This window comes from Festucalex cinctus, chromosome 1, assembly GCF_051991245.1.
Source record: "Festucalex cinctus isolate MCC-2025b chromosome 1, RoL_Fcin_1.0, whole genome shotgun sequence".
NCBI classification, from domain to species: Eukaryota; Metazoa; Chordata; class Actinopteri; order Syngnathiformes; family Syngnathidae; genus Festucalex; species Festucalex cinctus.
Window position 1 is genome coordinate 66,428,754 of NC_135411.1, and position 24,854 is coordinate 66,453,607.

The 24,854-nt window shown below is 39.4% G+C and overlaps 1 protein-coding gene and 1 long non-coding RNA gene across 5 annotated transcripts in view; both read left to right on the forward strand.

Moving 5' to 3' along the window:
- Nucleotides 1-532: 532 nt before the first annotated feature.
- Nucleotides 533-24,854, forward strand: part of LOC144005727 (SUN domain-containing ossification factor-like) — a 74,366-nt gene continuing 50,044 nt past the window's right edge. For 2 of the 4 annotated variants that reach the window (XM_077503997.1, XM_077504006.1), the window contains exons 1-2: nt 535-896; nt 8,457-8,571. In XM_077503997.1, coding sequence (XP_077360123.1) covers nt 838-896; nt 8,457-8,571 — 174 coding nt within the window. In that variant the 5' untranslated portion in view covers nt 535-837. Of the gene's footprint in view, nt 897-8,456; nt 8,572-24,854 lie in introns of all 4 variants that reach the window. The other 2 variants (XM_077504015.1, XM_077504023.1) reach the window with 2 other exon arrangements.
- Nucleotides 903-4,294, forward strand: LOC144005747 (uncharacterized). Its single transcript, XR_013279643.1, has 3 exons — nt 903-2,854; nt 3,554-3,796; nt 3,897-4,294. It is a non-coding gene; the product is annotated as an uncharacterized LOC144005747 (long non-coding RNA).

Here is a 24,854-nt window from a genome sequence, read left to right on the forward strand (position 1 = left end):
ATAATAAAAAAATATTCACACGAGTGTTGCCAAAGTATATCAATGTAGATCAATGCTGGATTGCAGTGCAGCCTCCAGGCCCTGCCACCCATCCTCATCATTATTATAAAGCACATTAACACAAATTATTGCATTAGCAGCCGTTTTTCGACACCATAAATCCACATTCTTCTTCTTCTTCTTCTTCTTCTTCTTCTTCTTCTTCTTCTTCTTCTTATTATTATTATTATTATTATTATTATTATTATTATTATTAATATTGTAGTAGTAGTAGTAGTAGTAGTTGTATAAAAGCTGAGTTCGTTATAATATATATATACTTTATTTTTTCGTATAGGAACAACTGTTATTATAAACACACTATGTGAGATTTTTAAAAGACCATTTTAATCTCCATTTGTGCATTTCATCCGACGTGTTGATGTGAAGTGCGTTCAATTCTATTCTATTACGGTAATAGAATTAAACGTAGATAACAGTATTAACTGAGGGTCATGCCTAATGTTCTCTGTCCACTTTACAATGAGCTCCGCCTGCCGGACGAACCAAAGCTTGGTAACGAGTGCTCCCAACATAAACGCCAGCACTTCGTGCGCTATCGTGTAGCTGTGTTGCCATTGGCAGGACAAAGGGTGAAGTAGTGACAGTTGGTAGGTGCTGTAGCAGGTTGTTTTGCTATCAAGCCGCCTTGATCGAGTCAGAAGAACTCGCTGATGTTGGCTAAGTTTAGTTTGAGCAGCGGGCCAGCGTGTCCCCCGGACAGCACAGAGGAAATAGGTGGACGATTTTGACCCATTGTACAAGCACGTCGAGAATGTCTTTCCCGACAGGACAGGGATGAAGATGATAATATGGCGAGTTGTGAAACTGTGGCTATTTGCGTCACTAGTATTTTGGTAAGTTTCTACATGTGATTATGTTCGCGGTTGTTGGTATTTTGCCAGTCAGCGATAAACCCGTAACGTAAAGACCGAAATGTTGAAGTAGAGTCTGCTAAGGCCAAACAACGTACAGCGCGTTTAGTTAGCTTGTGCTACTTAGCGAGCTGCTATATTGTGATGTGGCACCAGGCTGACTTGTAACCACTCGCTTGTTTTGCAACAACCCGAGACGTTTAAATTATCTCGCTGTACCAAATAGCGGATACCTAAAGCGTCCTTATATTATCAACGAACAAAATCATGTTTCATTTGTTGAAAACACCAGCACTGTTGCTACTGGTTCAGATATGGGCTGTAATAGTGTCCTACTTCACACGTCAACGCAGCACAGATTTGGTTCATCGGGATTAAAAACGTTCTGGATGCATCTGCTGCTAAATCTAAAGGAAGAGAGCTAAAGCAATCAAAGAGAGAAAGAGATTACACTGTGTGATTATATGCTAATGATGTTGGAGAACGATGAACACAAAATGTATGACTTTTTGCTCTTTTGATAATGGAACGGGAGACAAAAGACTTGGGGCACGTACAGTTTATAATATTAGTACATATTGCATATAATACATATTATTCAGCAACGTAGTAGTGGTGTTGAAATGGAACTGAAACTTTGCTTCATCCAAATAACTGAATAGGAGAGTGCAAGCTCCTAAATTTTTTACCTACATTACCAGCGCTGCAGTCAGTATCACTTAAACTAGAGTCTTAACAGCTGATAAGGTATAGTGTTAACTTTTGACTCATTTTTACTTTAAATGTTTCCTAAGTAAACAGACGAAACAGTTATGAAGTGGTAGTATGTCTCTTTTTACTCTGCTTTAATTTGACTAATGTTAATGATATCAAGTACAAATTAAGACATTGTATTGATCTTGATTTGCACTTGTGGGAGGATATTTGTCAGTCTAGCACTGACTTCATATCAGGTCATCTTTAACATGTGATCCATCGAAGTTGACGTGTGTACTAGAGACAGAATATGAATCAATCAATATGCGTGTTCAGATTTAGTACACAAGATTATTAATTTAAAAATTAATGAAAAATCATTGGCAACCTACCTGTGTTAAGATGGCGTCATCTACAATCATTCATGTGCCACTTTAAACATTTGTCCTGTACCTATTACTTAATTACTGCATGTATAACCCCAAACTTTAATGACAATTACATGGTAATGAATTTGCAGTCACTGGTTTTCAATTAGAAAACGGTGTAAAAGTCTAAACATTAGCTTGAACAAAGCAATCCAGCAGCCAAGTATTTTAACCCCACACACACGCACACACGCCCCGATAATGACCTGGTTTGTGTATAATGTTCAACTACTACTAGAATAAGTGCTATGAGATACATTGCCAGTGAGAACACAATTTGAGGGGCTTTCTAGGTACAGTCTCCTCTTAAAGGTACACTCAGTATTATACAGTGGCATCTAGTGGTGAAACAATAAATCATTCGAAAAAAAACAACAATTGTTTGTGTTAGTAGTATGTAAAAAGATATGTTGTATCGCATAAGTACTTTTTTAAAAATATAACGGTTAGTCTAGAAATCGCAAATTATCTTACATGTCCGGGCCGCGGCTTCTAGTGTCCGCCATGTTTCGCCGCCATCTTTCTGCTACGGGTGCCGTCAACGACAAATTTCAGCGCTCCATTTCTTAACGCATTTTTGGAACGCCTTTGCAGACGCACTTCCGGTTTGTATGGCGACCGCATGTACACGAAGAAGAAGAGTTTCCGGTCCCCGAAGAGAGCATTATCAAGCTATCAATTGCTTTGGGAATTTATTTTATTTCAGCGCGACAAAACAAGAGTTTATATTGTAGCCGCATTTGCCAGATGGAGAGAAATGAGGAACAGACTAGGTTTGGGACGTGCCGGTGCCTTCGACTGCTTTCTACTTGACCGGTAAGTAAGAGTACATTTGTGTTTACGTTTTGAGAGCGAGAGAAAAAGTATACATCGTACTAATTAATACGATGTTCGTACCTTTGTTTTACGATCACTGTATCTGTTGATTAGCAACTCCGCACCACTCGAACGATTTCGTTATGAAGCTACTTGCTTTGAAAAAAAAAAAAAAAGATTCCCGCTGGCACGTTATATTTAGAGTAAATGCGCAAGTTATTGTGTAATGTAATGCAACTGTGATTTCGGAGGTATATTTGCCCATAACTTCAATGGAGAATCTAAAGCATACTGTATTAGTGGAGGAGTTGAAAATTATTTTCGTTGTGGTTGGTGAAAATAGTGTTCTCGAAATTAATTTTCGGCAGGGAATAACTTTCTGGACTTAAATGCTGGCTGTACAGTAAGCACTGCTAGAGTCTGAACTCTCTCACTCAAGTGTGTACTGGTCCATTGTGTAATTGGGTGCACAAGAATTTACAGGCTGCTACGTTTTCCACGGAAACTCGACAAGCAAGCAGCCTTTGCATATTCTATGCAGTCAAGTTACTTTTATCTAGCTAATACAATGTTTTGGGCTCAAAAACTAAAGATCTTACCTCTATTTTGGGGGCTTTGTTGGAAAGTTGGTGACATATAGTAGTATCATCAATTATTCTATTTTATTTTATAATTTTGTTTTTGTTTGTGTCACACTAGATCAACAGCCAAACTTGAGGGCTTCCAGAACCATATTCTGATGTATACAAGCATTCATGCACCGTTTAAATACATCACCGACCTGCAAGAAAAAAAATATCAAGGGGAGAGTCAACAGCCATATTGGAATGCCCCGAATGAGGACACTTGAATGGAGGACCCCAGAAGGCTTCGGTGTTGTACCACCAGTATCTCCACCTACCATATCTGAGCTGCAACAAACTGAAGTCAGCCGACGTCTTGGTATGTCATTTACATATGGACGGTATTACACACTACATGAACTTTTTGTGTGAAGCAATACGGAATGGTCACATGTACAAGCACCACTTGTTTTACACAGGACCTGCTGACCAGGTGTCTGAAGCCATGGAGTGACTCCTCCCTCACTTTCCTCAGCAAGCCTTTGAAGAATATGATATCATCGTTGGTGGGAACATGCCCTCACTCCATAACATGTACTTGTGCAGTCAAGGAGCATGTCAAACTTAATAAAACCAGCAAACATTGAAGTGACTTCATTTTTACTGCAGTCTGTTCACACAATCAATGGACAAGCCTTCCTTATTTTTGCCCCAATAACATCATAGAGTAGGCGAAAAGTAGTGTTACAGATCATACTATGTGTTCGGGAGAGTTTGAGGAATGTTGCAATGTTAATGGGGGACAATGTCAGCACACACACACACACACACACACACACACGCACACAAAAAAACAAAAAAACATCATGGTATTGAGGTAATCAGATATTTTAGCTGTGTACAACACATACTTGCTCTGTAACACTACTTTTGGCCCAAACCTGTATGTCTATTTTCCATATTTTGAAATGCACAGCGTATTGGTAAATTTCTGGAACAACTGCAATTCATGTAGCTCATTATATTCTAACAGCATTTTTTTTTTTTTTTTTTTAGTTAATATGTTCATTTCATGTAGACTTTTATTTTACTTTATTTTATTTATTCATTTTCATGTACTGTACCTTACATTCATTGACCAATGAAGAATTCCTTGTCATTGCAAGCATTTATAATAATTCTCCAGGCTTTTGATGTTTTACATTTCTAGTCATGTAAAATAGTGTTAGGTTAGGTGTCGAATGACCACTGCATGTTGACGCCAAAGAAAATAGTATTTTTTAGTTATTCAAAATGTACAAATTAACACACAACAACAATATACAAGTTATACAAACTACAACAACAAGTGTCAGACATGGACTAATTATATGCCAGGTAAAAAACCTTTGTATTGTCCTCGAGGATCTGGGAAAGTGTCACTTATTTGCCACAAGTCACCAAGGTGCTGCAGTCTGGGATCCAGGTACAGGAAATCATGGTGGTGCTGATGTGTCAGCAGTGTTGCCACAGTTACCTTGAAAAAGTAACTTAGTTACTTTACTGATTACTTGGTTTTAAAAGTAACTAAATTGCGTTACTGATTACTTGATTTTAAAAGTAACTAAGTTAGATTAAAAGTTACTTTTTTAGTTACTTTCAGCAGCTGCCGATAACACCATCTCAACATAAAAATAATGCAGTAGAAACGGAGTTCCAAATACTTTATTGAAAGTGCATTTTTAACATGAAAATAAAGTTTTTTTTTTAATGAAAAACAAAATAGGCAGTCTCTCTTGACTTCTTGTAACGTAAATACTTTTTATAAAACAAAAAATAAAAATCTATCCAGGTTGAAAATGAAAATCCCCTAAATTCCTCTATTGTTTGTTTGTTCCGCTATTCCAGTGTGTACACATGTATCAGTTTAAATATTTATTAGTAGTTATTGACAGTTATAATTGTTTTTTGGTTTGTTTGTTTTTTCTCTTCAAAATAAGGATCAGGAAAACAAAAGGTTGATAATTTAATGTTAAATATAAATATTTAACCTTTAGACAGACACCAACACAATTAAACAGAATATTTGCACATTGTGAAGTATTTCAGAAACATAAATTTAAGACATGAAATAAACCTACCGTCCAGCCAAAAGAAATATGAAGCCACCTTATGGAACAATAAATCTATCAAACACATTTTAACCACTTAATATATGCAAAAATATTTCCAAAAGTTCATTTCCCTTTTTAATCAACAATTTTTGTATTTAACAATTTTTTTTTCTTTTGTCATCACTTTCATTTTTGGTTAATGTATGACATCTTTTTTTGTTTTTTTAATCTGAGACACGATGATGACCACAGAATCACTACTGTTTATATTTTGTTTTTTGGGCTGTCGTAATCGCGGGCACGTCTCAGTTCTCCTATCTGCTGCTCATGCTAGTTGTAGACATTGACAGGGAGCCACAAACTGAGAAATGAGATACTTGCAGTGTGCTTTTAGCTTAGCTGGTGTGTTGGCTGTGGGACATACCTGTGTCGTTTGAATCCATGCATTGGATCGTCACGGGAGTTATTCTTTTTGGCTCGCGCGCAGTACCAACGCCGGCCCGGGACATACAAGTGCACCGAGAGGACTCGATAGCCATGGGAAATACCGAGATGTACGGCACAGGCTTCTGCTAACTGTCTCCATTTGTATGTTGTCACTCGCGCCGTGTCACGAGCACGGAAACACGGAAGTAGCTTGAATGGTGATGCTACTGAAATGTAAACAAAACAAGTAGAGCACGGCGCAGAACTCTTGCTATTGTTATGAAAACCATAAAGCCTCACTCGCAACCGATACGGTCGTTTAGCTCCCCTTGACGAACGATGGTTCGGTCGAATCGTTTTTTTGTTCCACCCCTACTGAAAACGTAACTTGTCTGACGTCACTCCCCCTGGCGAGAGGGCGGAGACGACCTCATCCCATAATGCTTCACGGACCAGTTGAGGATGGAAATAAATTATTTTTTTTACCACTTTTATGGTCCATAATGCACACTTTTTTTGTTGTGTTGTGTGCCTGTTGGTTAATAAAACTAGTAGTAAAAGTATCATCACTTTTGTTTTGAATGTGCAAACCATTCATGACCAGACCATGGCTGAATTCAGTGTGGTGATCAATGACTTCTGCCTCATCTTCGTAGTTAGCAGTAGTTGTTTGTGACTGTTACAACAGTGAGATAGTTTGCCTTCTTCATGAAAATGTGGAGTAACGCATTGATTCTCTGGACAGTAACTTTAATCAGACTACTTTGTAAAATAAAGTAACGCGTTAGACTATTAGTTACTTTAGAAAGCAACATTTTTGAGTAACGCGTTACTAAGTAACGCGTTACCGGCAACACTGTGTGTCAGCAATGTGTCAAAAAGTATTTCTTGGTGTCAGCCTATCAGCTGGACTTGGATATCTTCATGTTCCTCCATGGTCATTTCCTGTACGAGTCTCTGCAAGAAGGTAACAATTGTATGTCAGATGAGGTACCAAACAATGAACTGAAAGTCACTGAGCCAATGAAGTACATTATTATATGATCAAGACTATTTGTGAAAGCCATGTAAATTCCTGCACATCGAAGTACAAGGAAGCTGTTGTATCTTCAATCAAAACTAATTAAGTTGCTTAGTGATATTTATTAGGTAAAATTGTTCAACATGGTGACAAATCGATATCTGAGTAAAGGGTTTCAAATGTTTTTGTAAGCAGCACTTTTCTGAGTGGTTAGTAGCAACAAGACACGGGGGGAATTACGAGTCTGAGTTGCAGATGTGTAGTTCAGTTAACACCATTATTTTTGTACGATATACTAAACATATCAGCAAACGATGTAATCTAAATACCACATATTCCAAGCAAAGGTATGTTTTGAGCCATTCACATGCATGCTCGAATGGAATTATTTTTCCATGATGACATAATTGTACGTTACGAGACACCGCGTTCTCTTCCTCGTCGTCTCTCTCGCCCCCTACTCGCCCTCTTTGAGATGGTCCACATGTCTATAAAACATATAACATAACTGTGTGTTCTCTGGTGCATAGTTTAGTTGCACTAACAAATATGAACATAGATAGCCATTATCATTAGCTGACGTACAGTATTTCCTAACAATGCCGACAAAAATATTAATTCTGAAATTAAATGACTAAATCACAAATATTAGGGATCTGTACAGTATGTCTAACAAATGCAATCCACTTACGTCATCACTCGAGGGATACCAGAAGTTGTTTGCGTTCTGTTCCGGTGAAATTGGTGGTAGGCTGTTGAAGTAGGGTCTCTCTGGGACGCCGTAGTTCGTGTGCTTAAAATCATTGCATTATCTTGTTTGACCGATAGATGGCGGTCGTGAGCTACACACTGGGGCTTTAAATTGATAAAAATGCATGCTCTATTGGGATTAGGTCTGGATATTTACATGGCCAGTTGGCCACTTTAAACCTGCATTTCTTGTCCCTGATAAACTCTTTTGTAGTTTTGACACTGATAGTGTGTTGTTATAGCTTCATGACCGGAATCAGCCTCCAGCAAAAAAAAAAAAAAAAAAAATGCTGCAGAGTTCCCTTTTTGATTTGCCAGCCCTCCCCTACTTTGCTAACAGATGAGATAAATTTAGCCACGTGGCGTTACAAGCCACCTGGACTTTCTCCGTGTGCCACCCTCATAAAGTGTTTTGTGTTCTTGATTTATACTTAAATGTTTTGTTTTTTTCCTCAAATACCTATACTTAACTTTCAGCAAATAAAATATTCTCAGTAATACTAGTCTAATTTAAAGTCATTGTAATTTCTAAAAGAAAAAATAATAATAATAAAAAAAGAAATCCCATGTTGGACCTAAGGTAAAGTGAATGGTTTTGTTACAGGCTGAACTGAAGCTGTCACAAAGTATTTGCTGATACATTGTTATTTTATATACATTTGTTTTGTACAGCTTTTGGGATGTGCAACCTTGGGGTTGAACTGTAAGATAAGCAATGAGCAGTCAGTCATTCCTTCTTTGTCCTGCAGGTTCCATAGCTGTCATGTTGATTGCTCAGAGCCAGACCAGGAGGCCCACCGGGATGAGCCTTCACAGAACATCAATTTGGAGGAAGAATCAGGAGACGCTCATCATCAAAACAAGGTTGGCTTGACTGTTTGTGACTAGCAGGCCTTCTTTAAACAAGCAGGCTCAACAAATACAATAGCGTACCACCAAATGCTGTTTGTCAAAACAATTAAATTCTTCAAGCTTTAATATGTAATATTGAGTAGAAAATTATTGTTTGTAATATATGACCACAACAACAACAACAACAACAACAAAACTGCAGATACACTTGAAGAATTTCAATGTGACTGTCTCTTGCCAATTTGCTACTAAATGTAAACCTAAGCCCTGTCAGTCACAATTCACGATAATGAGCTAATATGTGACCGGCTTTGGCAAAAGGGTCCTCATGTACCAAAAAATTCAAATTAAGATATTCATATATTCAAATTTTACACTTAATTCCCTTTAAAATGATATACAGTTTGGCCCAAAAGTATTTGGACAGTGTCACAATTTGTCATGATTTTGGCTAGAGGTGGGAATCTTGGGGCACCTCACGATTCGATTGCGATTACGATTCAGAGGCTACGATTCGATTATAAAACGATTATTGATTTCCCCCCAGGCAGCAGAAAAACCCCCAATGTATTTTGGTGCTTTTAATGTTTCGTACATTAGTTACAAAAATAGTACAAAAGTCCTCTCAGGCCTAAATAAACTACTATTTCAGTATCAAGTTAACAGTTCAAAACAGTAAATAAAATACTCAAGTTCTCATTCTGTAACAACAGCTTTTAAGTATATTCAGTCTTCAACAGAATAAAACATAGCATTGGGCAAAAATATATTATTTTTATCCACTCAAAAGTGCACTGAGGTATAAATGAAAGACAATGTGAACTACTACTTCAATACAAATGCCTAAAAAAAAAAAAAGTGCTTTCCTGCTTTTTAAAGTTGTGTAAAGATGAACATGTAAACATTAAAGTTTCTCAGAGGTACAAAAAAAACAACAAAAACCTCAAGTGCTTTTCTGCTTTTTAACTTGTGTAAATATGAACGTGTAAACATTAAAGGGATCGTTCGGCTTTTTTAACATGAATCTCAATTTGATCCTCACCTCCCGTGTGTGCGATCAGCACTGACTTACCCCTGACAGCGTTCTGTGACACGCGTTCTGGTTCGGCGTTGGACGAGAGGAAACTAGTCCAGCAAGCTGGCTGGGGTCTCGGAAATAAAGCGTTTTTCTTCTAAAAACCATTTGTTTTCAAAAGCGTGATACATTTCCACCACAATACTCTTTTCTGAATAAAGTCAGACGCCATTACCGCCAGCCACTACTTTTCTGTTCGTTCGTTCGTATCACTGCGCGGCGCCCTGTAGAACGCTAACCGACGCACTGCAGCCAGCTAGCTGATACTTCCGCCTGAAGTTGTTTGCCTTTTCGGAGCAGGTCTGATCTCACGAAGAGGTGGGTTGGTCAGCTCAGCCATGCTTCTTGTTGTTTTGAATCTCGAGGCGTGAGTTGTGGATGTGTACTCTCGGTCCGTCCCAAAAGCGTCCCGAAGACCGCGCGCGCTACTGCGTTTCAGTTCCGCGTACTTTTCGCTCCGGTTCACTTTTAGTTTCGCTTCCCTTGGCATATTTATATAATCGGAATTTGGACGTTTGTGAATCGTTCTCGATTGTTCCACGGCCGAATCGTGAATAATCTAAGAATCGGAAATTTTGCACACCTCTAATTTTGGCTCTGCATGCCACCACATTGGGTTTAAACGGAAGCAACTTCAATGGAATTGAAGTGCAGACTTTAAGCTTTAATTCAATGGGGTTGAATAGAAATATATGATTAAACATGTAGGAATTGTAGGTATTTTTATGCAAATGCTCTTTATTCCAGGGGCTCAAAAGTAATTGGACACATCAACATAACGTAAAGTAAAATGGTACTTTTGAATATTTTGTTGCGAATCCTTTGCAGGCAATGACTGCCTGAAGTCTGGAATCCATGGACATCACCAAACGCTGGCTTTCCCCCTTTGTGATGCTTTGCTAGGCCTTTACTGCAGCTGTCTTCAGTTGTATCGTTGAACGTCTTTAGACGCGCACTAATTTACAAGTTGTTTGTCTTTTCGAAGGCGGAAGACGCGACTATCAGCTGTCTGCAGCGCGTCTATCAGCTGTCTACAGGGCGAGGCGCAGTGATACGAATGAACAGAAAAATAGTGCCCGGCGGTAATGGAGTCTGACTTTTTTTCAGTAGGGAGTTTTGTGATGCAAATGTATCACTCTTTTGAACACAAATTGTTTTTAGAAGAAAAACACTTTACTTAGGTGGTCCCAGCTAACTTGCCAGACTATTTTCTTCTCGTCCAACACCGGACCAGAACTCGTGGCACAGAACGTTGTCAGGGGTAAGTCAGTGCTGATCGCACACACTGGAGGTGAGGATGAAATATAGATTCATGTAAAAAATCCGAGCGATCATATTAAGTTTTGCCGTGAGCAAGTGAAATGCATGCTCGATTGGTCAGAGATCGAGTGATTAAATCGACCATTGAAGAATATTCCACTTCTATGACACACCGTCCAATCAAGTTTACTGCATTTGTCTGAATCCGAGCGGAAATGATATCCCTATACCACAGTTCTCAAACTCCAGTCCTCGAGGGCCACAGCCCTGCATGTTTTAGAGGAACTTTCTTCTTCTCATCATTCTAGTACAGGTTCTTAGTCTCATCTGTCCAAAGAATGCTGTTCCAGACCTGGACTGACTTCATCAGGTGTTTTTGGGCAAAGTCAATTCTGGCCTTTCTATTTTTGAGGCTGATTAATGGTGTGCCCCTTGTGGTGAATCCTTGTATTTACTCTCATGATGTCTTCTCTTTATGGTAGACTTACATACTGATACACCTACTTCTTGGAGAGTGTTCTTCACTTGAGTGGATGTTGTGAATGGGTTTTTCTTCACCTTGGAAAGGATTCTGTGATCATCCACCACTGTTGTCTTCCATTGATGTCCAGGCCTTTTTGAGTTCACAAGTGCATTTTGTTTTTCTCACAATGTCCCAAACTGTTTATTTGGCCACTCTAAACATTTTTGCTCTCTCTTTGATGATTTTGTTCTTCTTTTGTCAGCCTCAGGATGGGCTGTTTCACCCCTATTGAGAGCTCCTTTGACAGCATGTTGTGTGTTCAGAGCAACAGCTTCCAAATGCAGATGCCACACCTAGAATCAACTCCAGACCTTTTAACAGCGTACTTGATGACAGGTTAATGAGGGAAGGGCCCATGTGTTGATTTTTTTATTTTTTTGCAACCTTCTGAGTCAATTGTCCAATTACTTTGGGTTCCCTGAAAAAGAGACAGCTACATTTTACAGTTTTTCACGATTGTCAACACACGTTTCTCAATACAATAACAGATTTCTCAATACTGCAACACAAAATGCTAAACCTGACACTCCCTTTGCAAGAAGACTCTTGCCATCAAATCTCTACGTTGTGTTCACAAATTGGAACTCATGTTTTCATTTGCTACACACAGTCGTATTTTCCAATGACACATAGCATTCATTGAGCACACACAACGAAGCTTTTGCTGCACACGACCAAGTATTTACAGCACATTATAGTGCAAAATTGACAACACTATTGTAAAATGGAACACACCATATGAATGACAATGATTCTGGAAAATAAGATATTTCTCCATTTGTAAAAATGACTGAGTCTAGCCTAATTTTTTCATCAAACAAACTTAAAACAGCACAGAAATATGCAGTCAAAAATGTTTTATTTTTCTAACATGACTGAGGAATAATCCTGATCAAGCATCATAATGCCTTCGGTTTCTGTCAGGCCAGAGGGCCTCGTCCACATCACAGGCGATGTTCTCCCTATCTCGACATATGTGGAAGAACCGCCTTGAGTGGCGTATAAATCCCGAATGGACTCGAGGCCGACGTCCCCACAGGCTTCTTCCATGGCCTGGACAAATGGGACCTGGGTCTGGGGGTTTCGCTCATACACCTTCCACCTCCGAGCAGAAAAGAAGTCCTCTATGGGGTTGAGGAATGGAGAGTATGCCGGGAGGAATCACACTTTAAAATGTGGGTGGTCCTGGAATCACTGACGTACAAGCAGAGCCCGGTGGAAACTCACATTGTCCCAGATGACAACATCATTTCAGTAAATCTTTATGGATCATCAATGTGATCTGGTGGAACAAGTTGTTTGGAAGTCATCAAGGAAGGCCAGCAGCAAGACCCTCAAGCCAGCCTCCCTCATGCTCACACCATGGTTCAGCACATGGTCTATCACAGTGGCCTGAATCTTATTGGATATAATAGTTCTCTGTCTTCTTACTACTCCTCCTGTTCTCCTCTCTGCTCTCCTGCTCCTCTCTGTTCTCCTGCTCCTCTCTGTCCTTCTCCTGCCCCCCCCCTGCTCCTCTGTCCTGCTCCTGCGAGCAAGAGGAGAACAGAGAGGACTCTGTCCTCCTCTTGCTCCTCCTCTCACTTTACTTCTCCTGCTCAGGTTGCTCTCTTCAAGGTTCTCCATTCACCAAACACAGAGGAGGAGGCTCAAGACACTTATATGCTGCAGTCCTGATTGCTAATTGCTCACCAGATCTGAATGTGTTGAGTTTTAAACACTTGTGTGTTGTAGGTTGATACCACTGAGATGTCACATGAGAAGTGTGTGTAACAACAGAACATTGTATGTAGTGTTTTGACAACAAGTTAATGTGCAATTGACTGCAGAGTGTATTGTCGGTTGAAGCGTTGAGCTTTTACATGAGCGGTGTGTGCCATAACTGAGAATTGTGTGTAGTGTTTAGTAGGGGTGGGAATCTCTGACATGAGGCCGATTCGATATGTATCTCGATACACAGGTTGCGATTCGATTGAAAAACGATTATCTTTCAGAACAGAACGGTTCGATTAAGTTTGGGAACGATACGATTTTCGATTCGATACGATTCATTTCAATATTCAAAACTTATAGTGACATTTGTTGCTTGTAAACATTCATCTTAAAACACCACAAATTTTTACAGTATCTACAAATGTGTTTAAAAACAAAAATGTCTTCTATATTTTTATATATTGAATCAATTATTTAAATGGACCGCAACAAAGGGCTGGGCGATATGACTGAAAAATGTATCAGGTTAAATATTTATTAGTCGTTATTGAGAGTTATAATTGTTTTTTATTTTTTAATTTTTTTTTAATTAAAAATAAGGATCAGGAAAAAAAAAAGGCTGATAATTCAATTTGAAATATAAATATTTAACCTTTAAAAAGACACCAACACAATTAAACAGAATATGTGCACATTGTGAAGTATTTCAGAAACATAAATTTAAGACATGAAATAAACATACCGTCCAGCCAAAAGAAATATGAAGCCACCTTATGGAACAATAAATCTATCAAACACGTTTTAACCACTTAATATATCCAAAAATATTTCCAAAAGTGCCCTTCCCTTTTTATCAACAATTTTTGTTTTTAACAATATTTGTTTTTCTTTTGCCATCATATTCATTTTTGGTTAATGTATGACATCTTTTTGTTTTTTTGAATCTGAGACAAGATGATGACCACAGAATCACTACTGTTTATGTTTTGTTTTTTTGGGCTGTCGTTCATTTTGCGTTTGATGACGTAATCACGGGCACGTCTCAGTTCTCCTATCTATTGCTCATGCTAGTTGTATACATTGACAGGGAGCCACAAACTGAGAAATGAGATACTTGCAGTGTGCTTTTAGCATAGCTGGTGTGTTGGCTGTGGGACATACCTGTGTCGTTTGAATCCATGCATTGGATCGTCACGGGAGTTATTCTTTTTGGCTCGCGCGCAGTACCAACGCCGGCCCGGGACATACAAGTGCACCGAGAGGACTCGATAGCAATGGGTTAGCTTCTGCTAACTGTTGCATGTTGTCACTCGTTGTGCGCGCGCGCGCCGTGTCGCGAGCACGGCGTTGACGGTAGGCTCCTCCCCAAGGTGCGTAAAGTCTTTGCATTATGTTTACAACATCCGGGGAATGAAGCGTCTCTGAGCGCTACTTTGCTAGCTCTCTGTAAACAGGGAAGTAGCTTGAATAGTGATGCTACTGAAATGTAAACAAAACAAGTAGAGCACGGCGCAGAACTCTTGCTATTGTTATGAAAACCATAAAGCCTCACTCGAAACCAATTCACAGCCACGCGATATCCGGTCCACAGCTTTACAAGCAATGTATCTAAGGATTCCCGGCGGATTTTGTATCGGTTGACAAGTCTGCTACCGATACGGTCGTTTAGCTCCCCTTGACGACCGATGGTTCGGTCGAATCGGTTTTTTGTCCCACCCCTACCTTGCACGTTGGGGTACTTGCACGTTGGGGTACTGGCATATTGGAAGCAAAATTTCTTTGAAAATGGCATAATAAACGTTTACATGTAGAATATTTTTTTTCCAGTGTGTGTGTGTCAAGCTCAACGGGTTTTGGTGATTGTTTAGACCTGCAAAAATCAGCGTCCTTTTTTATTTTTAGGCAATGAGTTGCCCTGATTGGTATTTTTTTGTAAAAGTGTATATACACATCATCGCTCGTTGTACTCATTGCACAATGTTACTTTTATTGTCTAAAGGGGCAAAAAAAATTAATAAAACAAAATGGAAACGTACATACGTTTGGATCGGTGTGAAGCCAGTGAACAATTTGAGTGGTGGAAACTAAAAGAATATTCATAAATGACTTAGTTATCACACTTAGAATGAGTGTACATTTTTTGTACAAAATACCGTATGTGGGGTATTTTTTTTTATGCCTCAAGGGCTAGGTGGCGCTGCATATATAACTGAATGTTGTCATAGAGATAACTTCAGGCCTTGACGATAAACATACATGTCAAGTTTGGGATTTTTTGGAGCATGTATCGGGGAGTTATTAAGCATATCCTTTTTCAGTGCGAAACACAAATTTTGATGCCCCGCCCTCATCATATAGTATTTCCAAAAGTCAAGATTTTTCCGTCTGTTGTTGGCTCAGGTCTTGGCATGGTCCAGGTCAAGTCATAAGTCAGTCGGATAAAACGTGTAGGAGAAGTGGGCAAAAGTATGCCCTCTGAAAATGTGCAAAAATCGTAAAAAATGGGACATTCAAAAATTCGTAGCTCACTTCCTGTTCATTTTAGCATATGGGTCCAAGAGACTTTTTTGTAGGTCTTTGGCTCCCTCATACAGGTAAAAATTTTCGTAGATCTTGCTTAAACGTACAATCGGGGCTGCTTCGTTAAAAATTTCTAGGGGGCGCTATTGAGTCATTTTTGTAAAAATAGCACAATCAACAATAAAATATTGTTCATTTTACCAGGCCAGATGTGTGTGCCAAGTTTCATGAGTTTCTGCGCATGTTTAGACCCTCAAAACTGCCGTTGTTTTCTTGGCGAACAGTGCTTAGCCACGCCCACAGCGATTCGCGAAAACTCACAAACTTCGTGTTGTGACATCATGAAGGCCGAAACCCTCATCTGAGCAAATATGAGGTTGGTCCAGTTAACGTGTTTGGAGAAAAAATGTACAAGAAAATTCGTAAGAAAAAAAATTGCCACTAGGTGGCGCTATCAGTAAGATGAAATATAAGTTCGTAGATGTCTTTAGGGCTGGACTCTCATCAAATGTGTGAAATTTTGAGAAGATAGGATCATCTCGGTCAAGTTCATGCAGCTTTTATTGTCACGAAAAATCTTCAGACTTTGCGGCACCGTAGCGGCCACGCCCTTTGGCGAAAAGTTACAATATTCGGTGTTGGGCATGATCAACATCTTAAGGCTTTTCTGACCAACTTTCAACTGGATCCCTTCAACGAGCTCAGCGCAGTAGCTAAAAACGTAAAGTATGACATTTATTGTCACCACTAGGTGGCGCTATATGTATAACTGAATTTTATCATATAGATGTTTTCAGGCCGTGACTATTACGTTGCCTGAGAAGTTTGAGATTTTTTGGAGCTTGAACATGGGAGTTATTAAGCATTTGCTCTTTCTGGACAAATGAAATTTTAAAGACAATATTTGATGCCCCGCCCCCATCATATAGTATTTCGAAAAGGCAAGACTTTTTGCCCAGTTGTTCTCTCAGGTCTTGAGATGATAAATGCCAAGTTTGAAGTCAATTGGATGAAAAATGTTTGCAAAGGGGGAAAAAGCATGACCACAGTGAATGTGCCAAAATAGGCCAAAATTGGACATAAAAAAATTCATAGCTCATTTCCTGTACATTTTAGCTACATGGTCCCAATAGACTTTTTTTGTACGTCTCGGGGTGCTACACGTGCCTGCCAATTTTCGTTGCTCTAGCTCAAACGTGCCAGGCTTGGTTTTTATTTTTCTACGCTAGGGGGCGCTATAGAGTCGCGTTGTTATGACGACTTCATAATATCAAATTTTTCGCCGGGCCTGAGGAGTGTGCAAAGTTTGGTGAGTTTTCGTGAATGTTTAGGTACTCAAAAATGCGATCGTTTACGGAGAAGAAGAAGAAGAAGAAGAAGAAGAAGAAGAATAATTTTTCGAACGAAAAACAATAGGGACCTCGCAGCGGTCGCTGCTCGGGCCCTAATAATAAGAATTCCTTCAGGAACAATAGGGACCTCGCAGCCGTCGGTGCTCGGGCCCTAATAATAATAATAAGAAGAAGAATTCCTACAAAAACAATAGGGCCTCGCAGCGGCACCGCCGCCGCCGCTGCTCGGGCCCTAAAAAGAATAATAATAAGAATTCCTTCAGGAACAATAGGGACCTCGCAGCGGTCGCTGCTCGGGCCCTAACTAGAGCTGCGAGCAGCTATAAAGGGCCCTCGCAGCCCGGGCCACGTTGGGGTACTTGCACGTTGGGGTACTTGCACGTTGGGGTACTGGCACATTGGGGTACTGGCATATTGGAAGCAAAATTTCTTTGAAAATGGCATAATAAACGTTTACATGTAGAATATTTTTTTGCCAGTGTGTGTATCAAGCTCAACGGGTTTTGGTGATTGTTAAGACCTGCAAAAATCAGCGTCCTTTTTTATTTTTAGGCAATGAGTTGCCCTGATTGGTATTTTTTTGTAAAAGTGTATATACACATCATCGCTCGTTGTACTCATTGCACAATGTTACTTTTATTGTCCAAAGGGGCAATCAAAAATGAATAAAACAAAATGGAAACGTACATACGTTTGGATCGGTGTGAAGCCAGTGAACAATTTGAGTGGTGGAAACTAAAAGAATATTCATAAATGACTTAGTTATCACACTTAGAATGAGTGTACATTTTTTGTACAAAATACCGTATGTGGGGTATTTTTTATTTTTTTTTATATAAGCCTCAAGGGCTAGGTGGCGCTGTATTTATAACTGAATGTTGTCATAGAGATACCTTCAGGCCTTGATTATAAGCATACATGTCAAGTGTGGGATTTTTTTTGGAGCATGTACCGTGGAGTTATTAAGCATATCCTTCATTCACGATATTGCTTTTAATGTCCATAGAGGCTATCAAAAATAAATAAAAATATATATATGTTTGGATAAGTCTGATGCCAGTGAACATTTTGAGTGGTGGAAACAAAAAGAATATTCATAAATGACTTAGTTATCACACTTAGAATGAGTTTACATTTTTTGTACAAAATACCGTATGTGGAGTATTTTTTTTTTTATGCCTCAAGGGCTAGGTGGCGCTGCATATATAACTGAATGTTGTCATAGAGATAGCTTCAGGCCTTGACGATAAACATACATGTCAAGTTTGGGATTTTTTGGAGCATGTACCGGGGAGTTATTATGCATATCCTTTTTCAGTGCGAAACACAAATTTTGATGCCCCGCCTTCATCATATAGTATTTCGAAAGGTCAAGATTTTTCCCCCTGTCGTTGGCTCAGGTCTTGACATGGTCCAGGTCAAGTCTTAACTCAGTCAGATGAAACGTGTAGGAGAAGTGAGCAAAAGTCTGCGCCCTGTGAATGTGCAAAAATGGTCAAAAATGGGACATTCAAAAATTCGTAGCTCACTTCCTGTTCATTTTAGCATATGGGTCCAAGAGACTTTTTTGTAGGTCTTGGGCTCCCTCATACACCTAAAAATATTCGTCGTTCTTGCTTAAACGTACAACCGGGGCTGCTTCGTTAAAAACGTCTAGGGGGCGCTATTGAGTCATTTTTGTAAAAATAGCACAATCAACAATAAAATATTGCTCATTTTACCAGGCCAGATGTGTGTGCCAAGTTTCATGAGTTTCTGTGCATGTTTAGACCCTCAAAACTGGCGTTGTTTTCTTGGCGAACAGCGCTTAGCCACACCCACAGCAATTCGCGAAAACTCACAAACTTCGTGTTGTGACATCATGAAGGCCGAAACCCTCATCTGAGCAAATATGAGGTAGGTCCAGTTAACGTGTTTGGAGAAAAACGTAGAAGAAAATTCGTAATAAAAAAAATTGCCACTAGGTGGCGCTATCAGTTAGATTAAATATAAGTCAGTAGATGTCTTTAGGGCTGGACTCTCATCAAATGTGTGAAATTTTGAGAAGATAGGATCATCTCGGTCAAGTTAATGCAGCTTTTATTTTCACGAAAAATCTTCAGACTTTGCGTCACCGTAGCGGCCACGCCCTTTGGCGAAAAGTTACAATATTCGGTGTGGGGCATGATCAACATCTTAAGCCTTTTCTGACCAATTTTCAAATGGATCCCTTCAACAAGCTCAGCACAGTAGCTAAAAACGTAAAGTATGACATTTATTGTAACCACTAGGTGGCGCTATATGTATAACTGAATTTTATCATATAGATGTTTTCAGGCCGTGACTATTACGTTGCCTGAGAAGTTTGAGATTTTTTGGAGCTTGAACATGGGAGTTATTAAGCATTTGCTCTTTCTGGACAAATGAAATTTTAAAGGCAATATTTGATGCCCCGCCCCCGTCATATAGTATTTCAAAAAGGCAAGATGTTTTGCCCAGTTTTTCTCTCAGGTCTTGAGATGATAAATGCCAAGTTTGAAGTCAATTGGATGAAAAATGTTTGCAAAGTGGGAAAAAGCATGACCACAGTGAATGTGCCAAAATAGGCCAAAATTGGACATAAAAAAATTCATAGCTCACTTCCTGTACATTTTAGCTACATGGTCCCAATAGACTTTTTTTGTGCGTCTCGGGGTGCTACACGTGCTTGCCAATTTTTGTTGCTCTAGCACAAACGTGCCGGGCTTGGTTTTTATTTTTCTACGCTAGGGGGCGCTATCGAGTCGCATTGTTATGACGACTTAATAATATCAAATTTTTTGCCGGGCCTGAGGAGTGTGCAAAGTTCGGTGAGTTTTCGTGAATGTTTAGGTACCCAAAATCGCGATCGTTTGCGGAGAATAAAGAAGAAGAAGAAGAAGAAGAATAACTAGAGCTGCGAGCAGCTATAAAGGGCCCTCGCAACCCGGGCCACGTTGGGGTACTTGCACGTCGGGGTACTGGCACGTTGGGGTACTGTCAAATCGGACAAGGACCATCTAAAATGTTTTTGACAAGCTTTGTGAGTGCAAAAGGCCAAAGATGGTGTGCAATTCCCAAAATAAATTCAAAATGGCGGACTTCCTTTTAGGTTTAGCATACGGCTACAGAATACTTTTTGTAGGTCTTAAGCTAATAGGTATGCCTCCCAGTTTTCACAAATCTAGGTCAAGTCATCTTTAGTTGTGTATCGCTTGAATCATACAATTGGAAATGCTCCATAAAAATGCATAAAGGGCGCTATTGAGCACAACGTTGGGTTACTTGCACGTCAGGGTACTGGCACGTTGGGGTACTGTTACATGGAACAAGGACCATTTAAAATGTTAGTTTTTTCCATGCCTTGTCTGTGCAAAGTTTAATGAAAGAGGCCAAAAATGATGTATAATTCCCAAAATAAAATCAAAATAGCGGACTTCCTCTTTGGTTTGGCAAATGTCTACATAATACTTTCTTGTAGGTATTAGGCTTATAGGGGTCTGTCCTAATTTTCACAAATCTAGCAGAATCATACAATCGGAAATACTTCATAAAAATGTCTAGAGGGCGCTATTTATTGCAAATTGCACAATAAATCTCTAAAAATTCATGTTCATGACAAGTCTGATGTGTTTGCAAAGTTTCATGAGTTTTCACACATGTATAGATAAAAAAACAAAGCAGCACTTTACTTGGCAAACAATGCATCGCTATAGCAGCAGCGTGCGACAAAATAAAAAACCTTCGATAACTTTGCATCTTAAACATCTTAAGATGAAACACACCAAGTTTGAAGACGGTCGGATGAACTTTGTACGAGGAGTTCGTTAAAATATGACCCCTGAAAAAGGCCACAAAAAATGGCAACAAATCCCATCGTAAATCAAAATGGCAGACTTCCTGTTTTGTTTAGCACATGGTTCCAAGAGACTTTTTTGTACATCGTGGGCTCTTATGTATGCCTGCAAATTATCATCGCGCTAGGTGAAACGTACAACCGGGAATGCTTCGTTAAAGAGGAGTTTTCTAGCTCAAAATGTGATGCCCGGCCCCTGGGGGACTTCCTGTTGGGTTTAGCACATGGCACCAAGAGACTTTTTTGTACATTGTGGGCTGTTACATATGTCTACAAATTTTTGTAGGTCTAGCTACTTCGTACAACTGGGAATGCTTCATTAAGAAGGATTTTTTTCCTTTGCAAAAAGTGCATGCCACGACAACAGCGTGCGACGAAATAAAGAGCTTTCAATAACTTTTCATCCTCAACATCTTAAGATGAGTCACACCAAGTTTGAAGATGATCGGATAAACTCTGTAGGAGGAGTTCGTTAAAATATGACCCCTATGAAATGGCCCAAAAAATGGCAACACATTCCAAAGTAAATCAAAATGGCGGACGTCCTGTTAGGTTTAGCACATGGTTCAAAAAGAGTTTTTTGTACCTCGAGGGCTGTTATATACCTCTACAAATTTTGGTAACTCTAGGTGAAACATACAGCCGGGTATGCTTTGTTAAAGAGGAGTTTTTTAGCTCAAAATGTGATGCCCGGCCCCTGGGGGACTTCCTGTTGGGTTTAGCACAGGGCACCAAGAGACTTTTTTGTACATCTTGGGCTGTTACATATGTCAACAAATTTTCGTAGCTCTCGCTGCTTCGTACAAATGGGAATGCTTCTTTAAGGATATTTTTTTTCCTTTGCAAACAGTGCATGCCATGACAACAGCGTGCGACGAAATACAAAGCTTTCAATAACTTTTCATCTTCAACATCTTAAGATGAATCACACCAAGTTTGAAGATGATCGGATAAACACTGTAGGAGGAGTTCGTTAAAATAAGACCCCAATGAAATGGCCAAAAAAATGGCAACACGTTCCAAAATAAATCAAAATGGTGGACTTCCTGTGAGGTTTAGCATATGGTTCAAAAAGAGTTTTTTGTAGGTCATAGCCTGTTACATATGTGTACCAATTTTCATAGCTCCAGATTAAACGTACAACCGGCAATGCTTCGTGAAGTAAGAATTTTTAAACTCTAAATTTGATGCGTCGCCGCCATCATATAGTATATCAAAAACTTTAGATTTTTTACAATGATGTTGTCCCAGGTGTTGAGATGGTCCATCCCAAGTTTGAAGTCAATCGGGTTAACCGTGTAGGAGAAGCGGGCAAAAGTATGACCCCTGTAAATGTGCAAAACTGGGCCAAAATTGGACATTCAGATGATCATACCTCACTTTCTGTCTATTTTAGGGTACACACATCAAAGAGGTTTTTGTTCATCTGGATGTGCTACGGGTGCCACACAATTTTCGTCGCCATAGGACAATCGTAGAGGGACAGGGATCCGTTTAACCTATGTAGGTGGCGCTATGGAGCCATTTTTCTGTTATCATGTATGGCGACTTTAAAATATCTAATTTTTCGCCAGGCCTGATGTGCGTGTAAAGTTTGGTGAGTTTTCGTTCACGTTTAGCGTCTCAAAAATGCGATTGTTTGCGGAGAATAATAATAATAATAATAATAATAATAATAATAACTAGAGCTGCGAGCAGCTATAAAGGGCCCTCGCAACCTGGGCCACGTTGGGGTACTTGCACGTCGGGGTACTGGCACGTTGGGGTACTGTCAAATCGGACAAGGACCATCTAAAATGTTTTTGACAAGCTTTGTGAGTGCAAAAGGCCAAAGATGGTGTGCAATTCCCAAAATAAATTCAAAATGGCGGACTTCCTTTTAGGTTTAGCATACGGCTACAGAATACTTTTTGTAGGTCTTAAGCTAATAGGTATGCCTCCCAGTTTTCACAAATCTAGGTCCAGTCATCTTTAGTTGTGTATCGCTTGAATCATACAATTGGAAATGCTCCATAAAAATGCATAGAGGGCGCTATTGAGCACAACGTTGGGTTACTTGCACGTCAGGGTACTGGCACGTTGGGGTACTGTTACATGGAACAAGGACCATTTAAAATGTTAGTTTTTTCCATGCCTTGTCTGTGCAAAGTTTAATGAAAGAGGCCAAAAATGATGTATAATTCCCAAAATAAAATCAAAATAGCGGACTTCCTCTTTGGTTTGGCAAATGGCTACATAATACTTTTTTGTAGGTATTAGGCTGATAGGGGTCTGTCCTAATTTTCACAAATCTAGCAGAATCATACAATCGGAAATACTTCATAAAAATGTCTAGAGGGCGCTATTTATTGCAAATTGCACAATAAATCTCTAAAAATTCATGTTCATGACAAGTCTGATGTGTTTGCAAAGTTTCATGAGTTTTCACACATGTATAGTTAAAAAAACAAAGCAGCACTTTACTTGGCAAACAATGCATCGCTATAGCAGCAGTGTGCGACAAAATAAAAAACTTTCGATAAGTTTGGATCTTAAACATCTTAAGATGAAACACACCAAGTTTGAAGACGGTCGGATGAACTTTGTACGAGGAGTTCGTTAAAATATGACCCCTGAAAAAGGCCACAAAAAATGGCAACAAATCCCATCGTAAATCAAAATGGCAGACTTCCTGTTTGGTTTAGCACATGGTTCCAAGAGACTTTTTTGTACATCGTGGGCTCTTATGTATGCCTGCAAATTATCATCGCGCTAGGTGAAACGTACAACCGGGAATGCTTCGTTAAAGAGGAGTTTTCTAGCTCAAAATGTGATGCCCGGCCCCTGGGGGACTTCCTGTTGGGTTTAGCACATGGCACCAAGAGACTTTTTTGTACACTGTGGGCTGTTACATATGTCTACAATTTTTTGTAGCTCTAGCTACTTCGTACAACTGGGAATGCTTCATTAAGAGGGATTTTTTTCCTTTGCAAAAAGTGCATGCCACGACAACAGCGTGCGACGAAATAAAGAGCTTTCAATAACTTTTCATCCTCAACATCTTAAGATGAGTCACACCAAGTTTGAAGATGATCGGATAAACTCTGTAGGAGGAGTTCGTTAAAATATGACCCCTATGAAATGGCCCAAAAAATGGCAACACATTCCAAAGTAAATAAAAATGGCGGACATCCTGTTAGGTTTAGCATATGGTTCAAAAAGAGTTTTTTGTACCTCGAGGGCTGTTATATACCTCTACAAATTTTGGTAACTCTAGGTGAAACGTACAGCCGGGTATGCTTTGTTAAAGAGGAGTTTTTTAGCTTAAAATGTGATGCCCGGCCCCTGGGGGACTTCCTGTTGGGTTTAGCACAGGGCACCAAGAGACTTTTTTGTACATCTTGGGCTGTTACATATGTCTACAAATTTTCGTAGCTCTAGCTGCTTCGTACAACTGGCAATGCTTCTTTAAGGATATTTTTTTTCCTTTGCAAACAGTGCATGCCATGACAACAGCGTGCGACGAAATACAAAGCTTTCAATAACTTTTCATCTTCAACATCTTAAGATGAATCACACCAAGTTTGAAGATGATCGGATAAACACTGTAGGAGGAGTTCGTTAAAATAAGACCCCAATGAAATGGCCAAAAAAAATGGCAACACGTTCCAAAATAAATCAAAATGGCGGACTTCCTGTGAGGTTTAGCATATGGTTCAAAAAGAGTTTTTTGTAGGTCATAGCCTGTTACATATGTGTACAAATTTTCGTAGCTCTAGATTAAACGTACAACCGGCAATGCTTCATGAAGTAAGAATTTTTAAACTCTAAATTTGATGCGTCGCCGACGTCATATAGTATATCAAAAACTTTAGATTTTTTACAATGATGTTGTCCCAGGTGTTGAGATGGTCCATCCCAAGTTTGAAGTTAATCGGGTTAACCGTGTAGGAGAAGCGGGCAAAAGTATGACCCCTGTAAATGTGCAAAACTGGGCCAAAATTGGACAGTCAGATGATC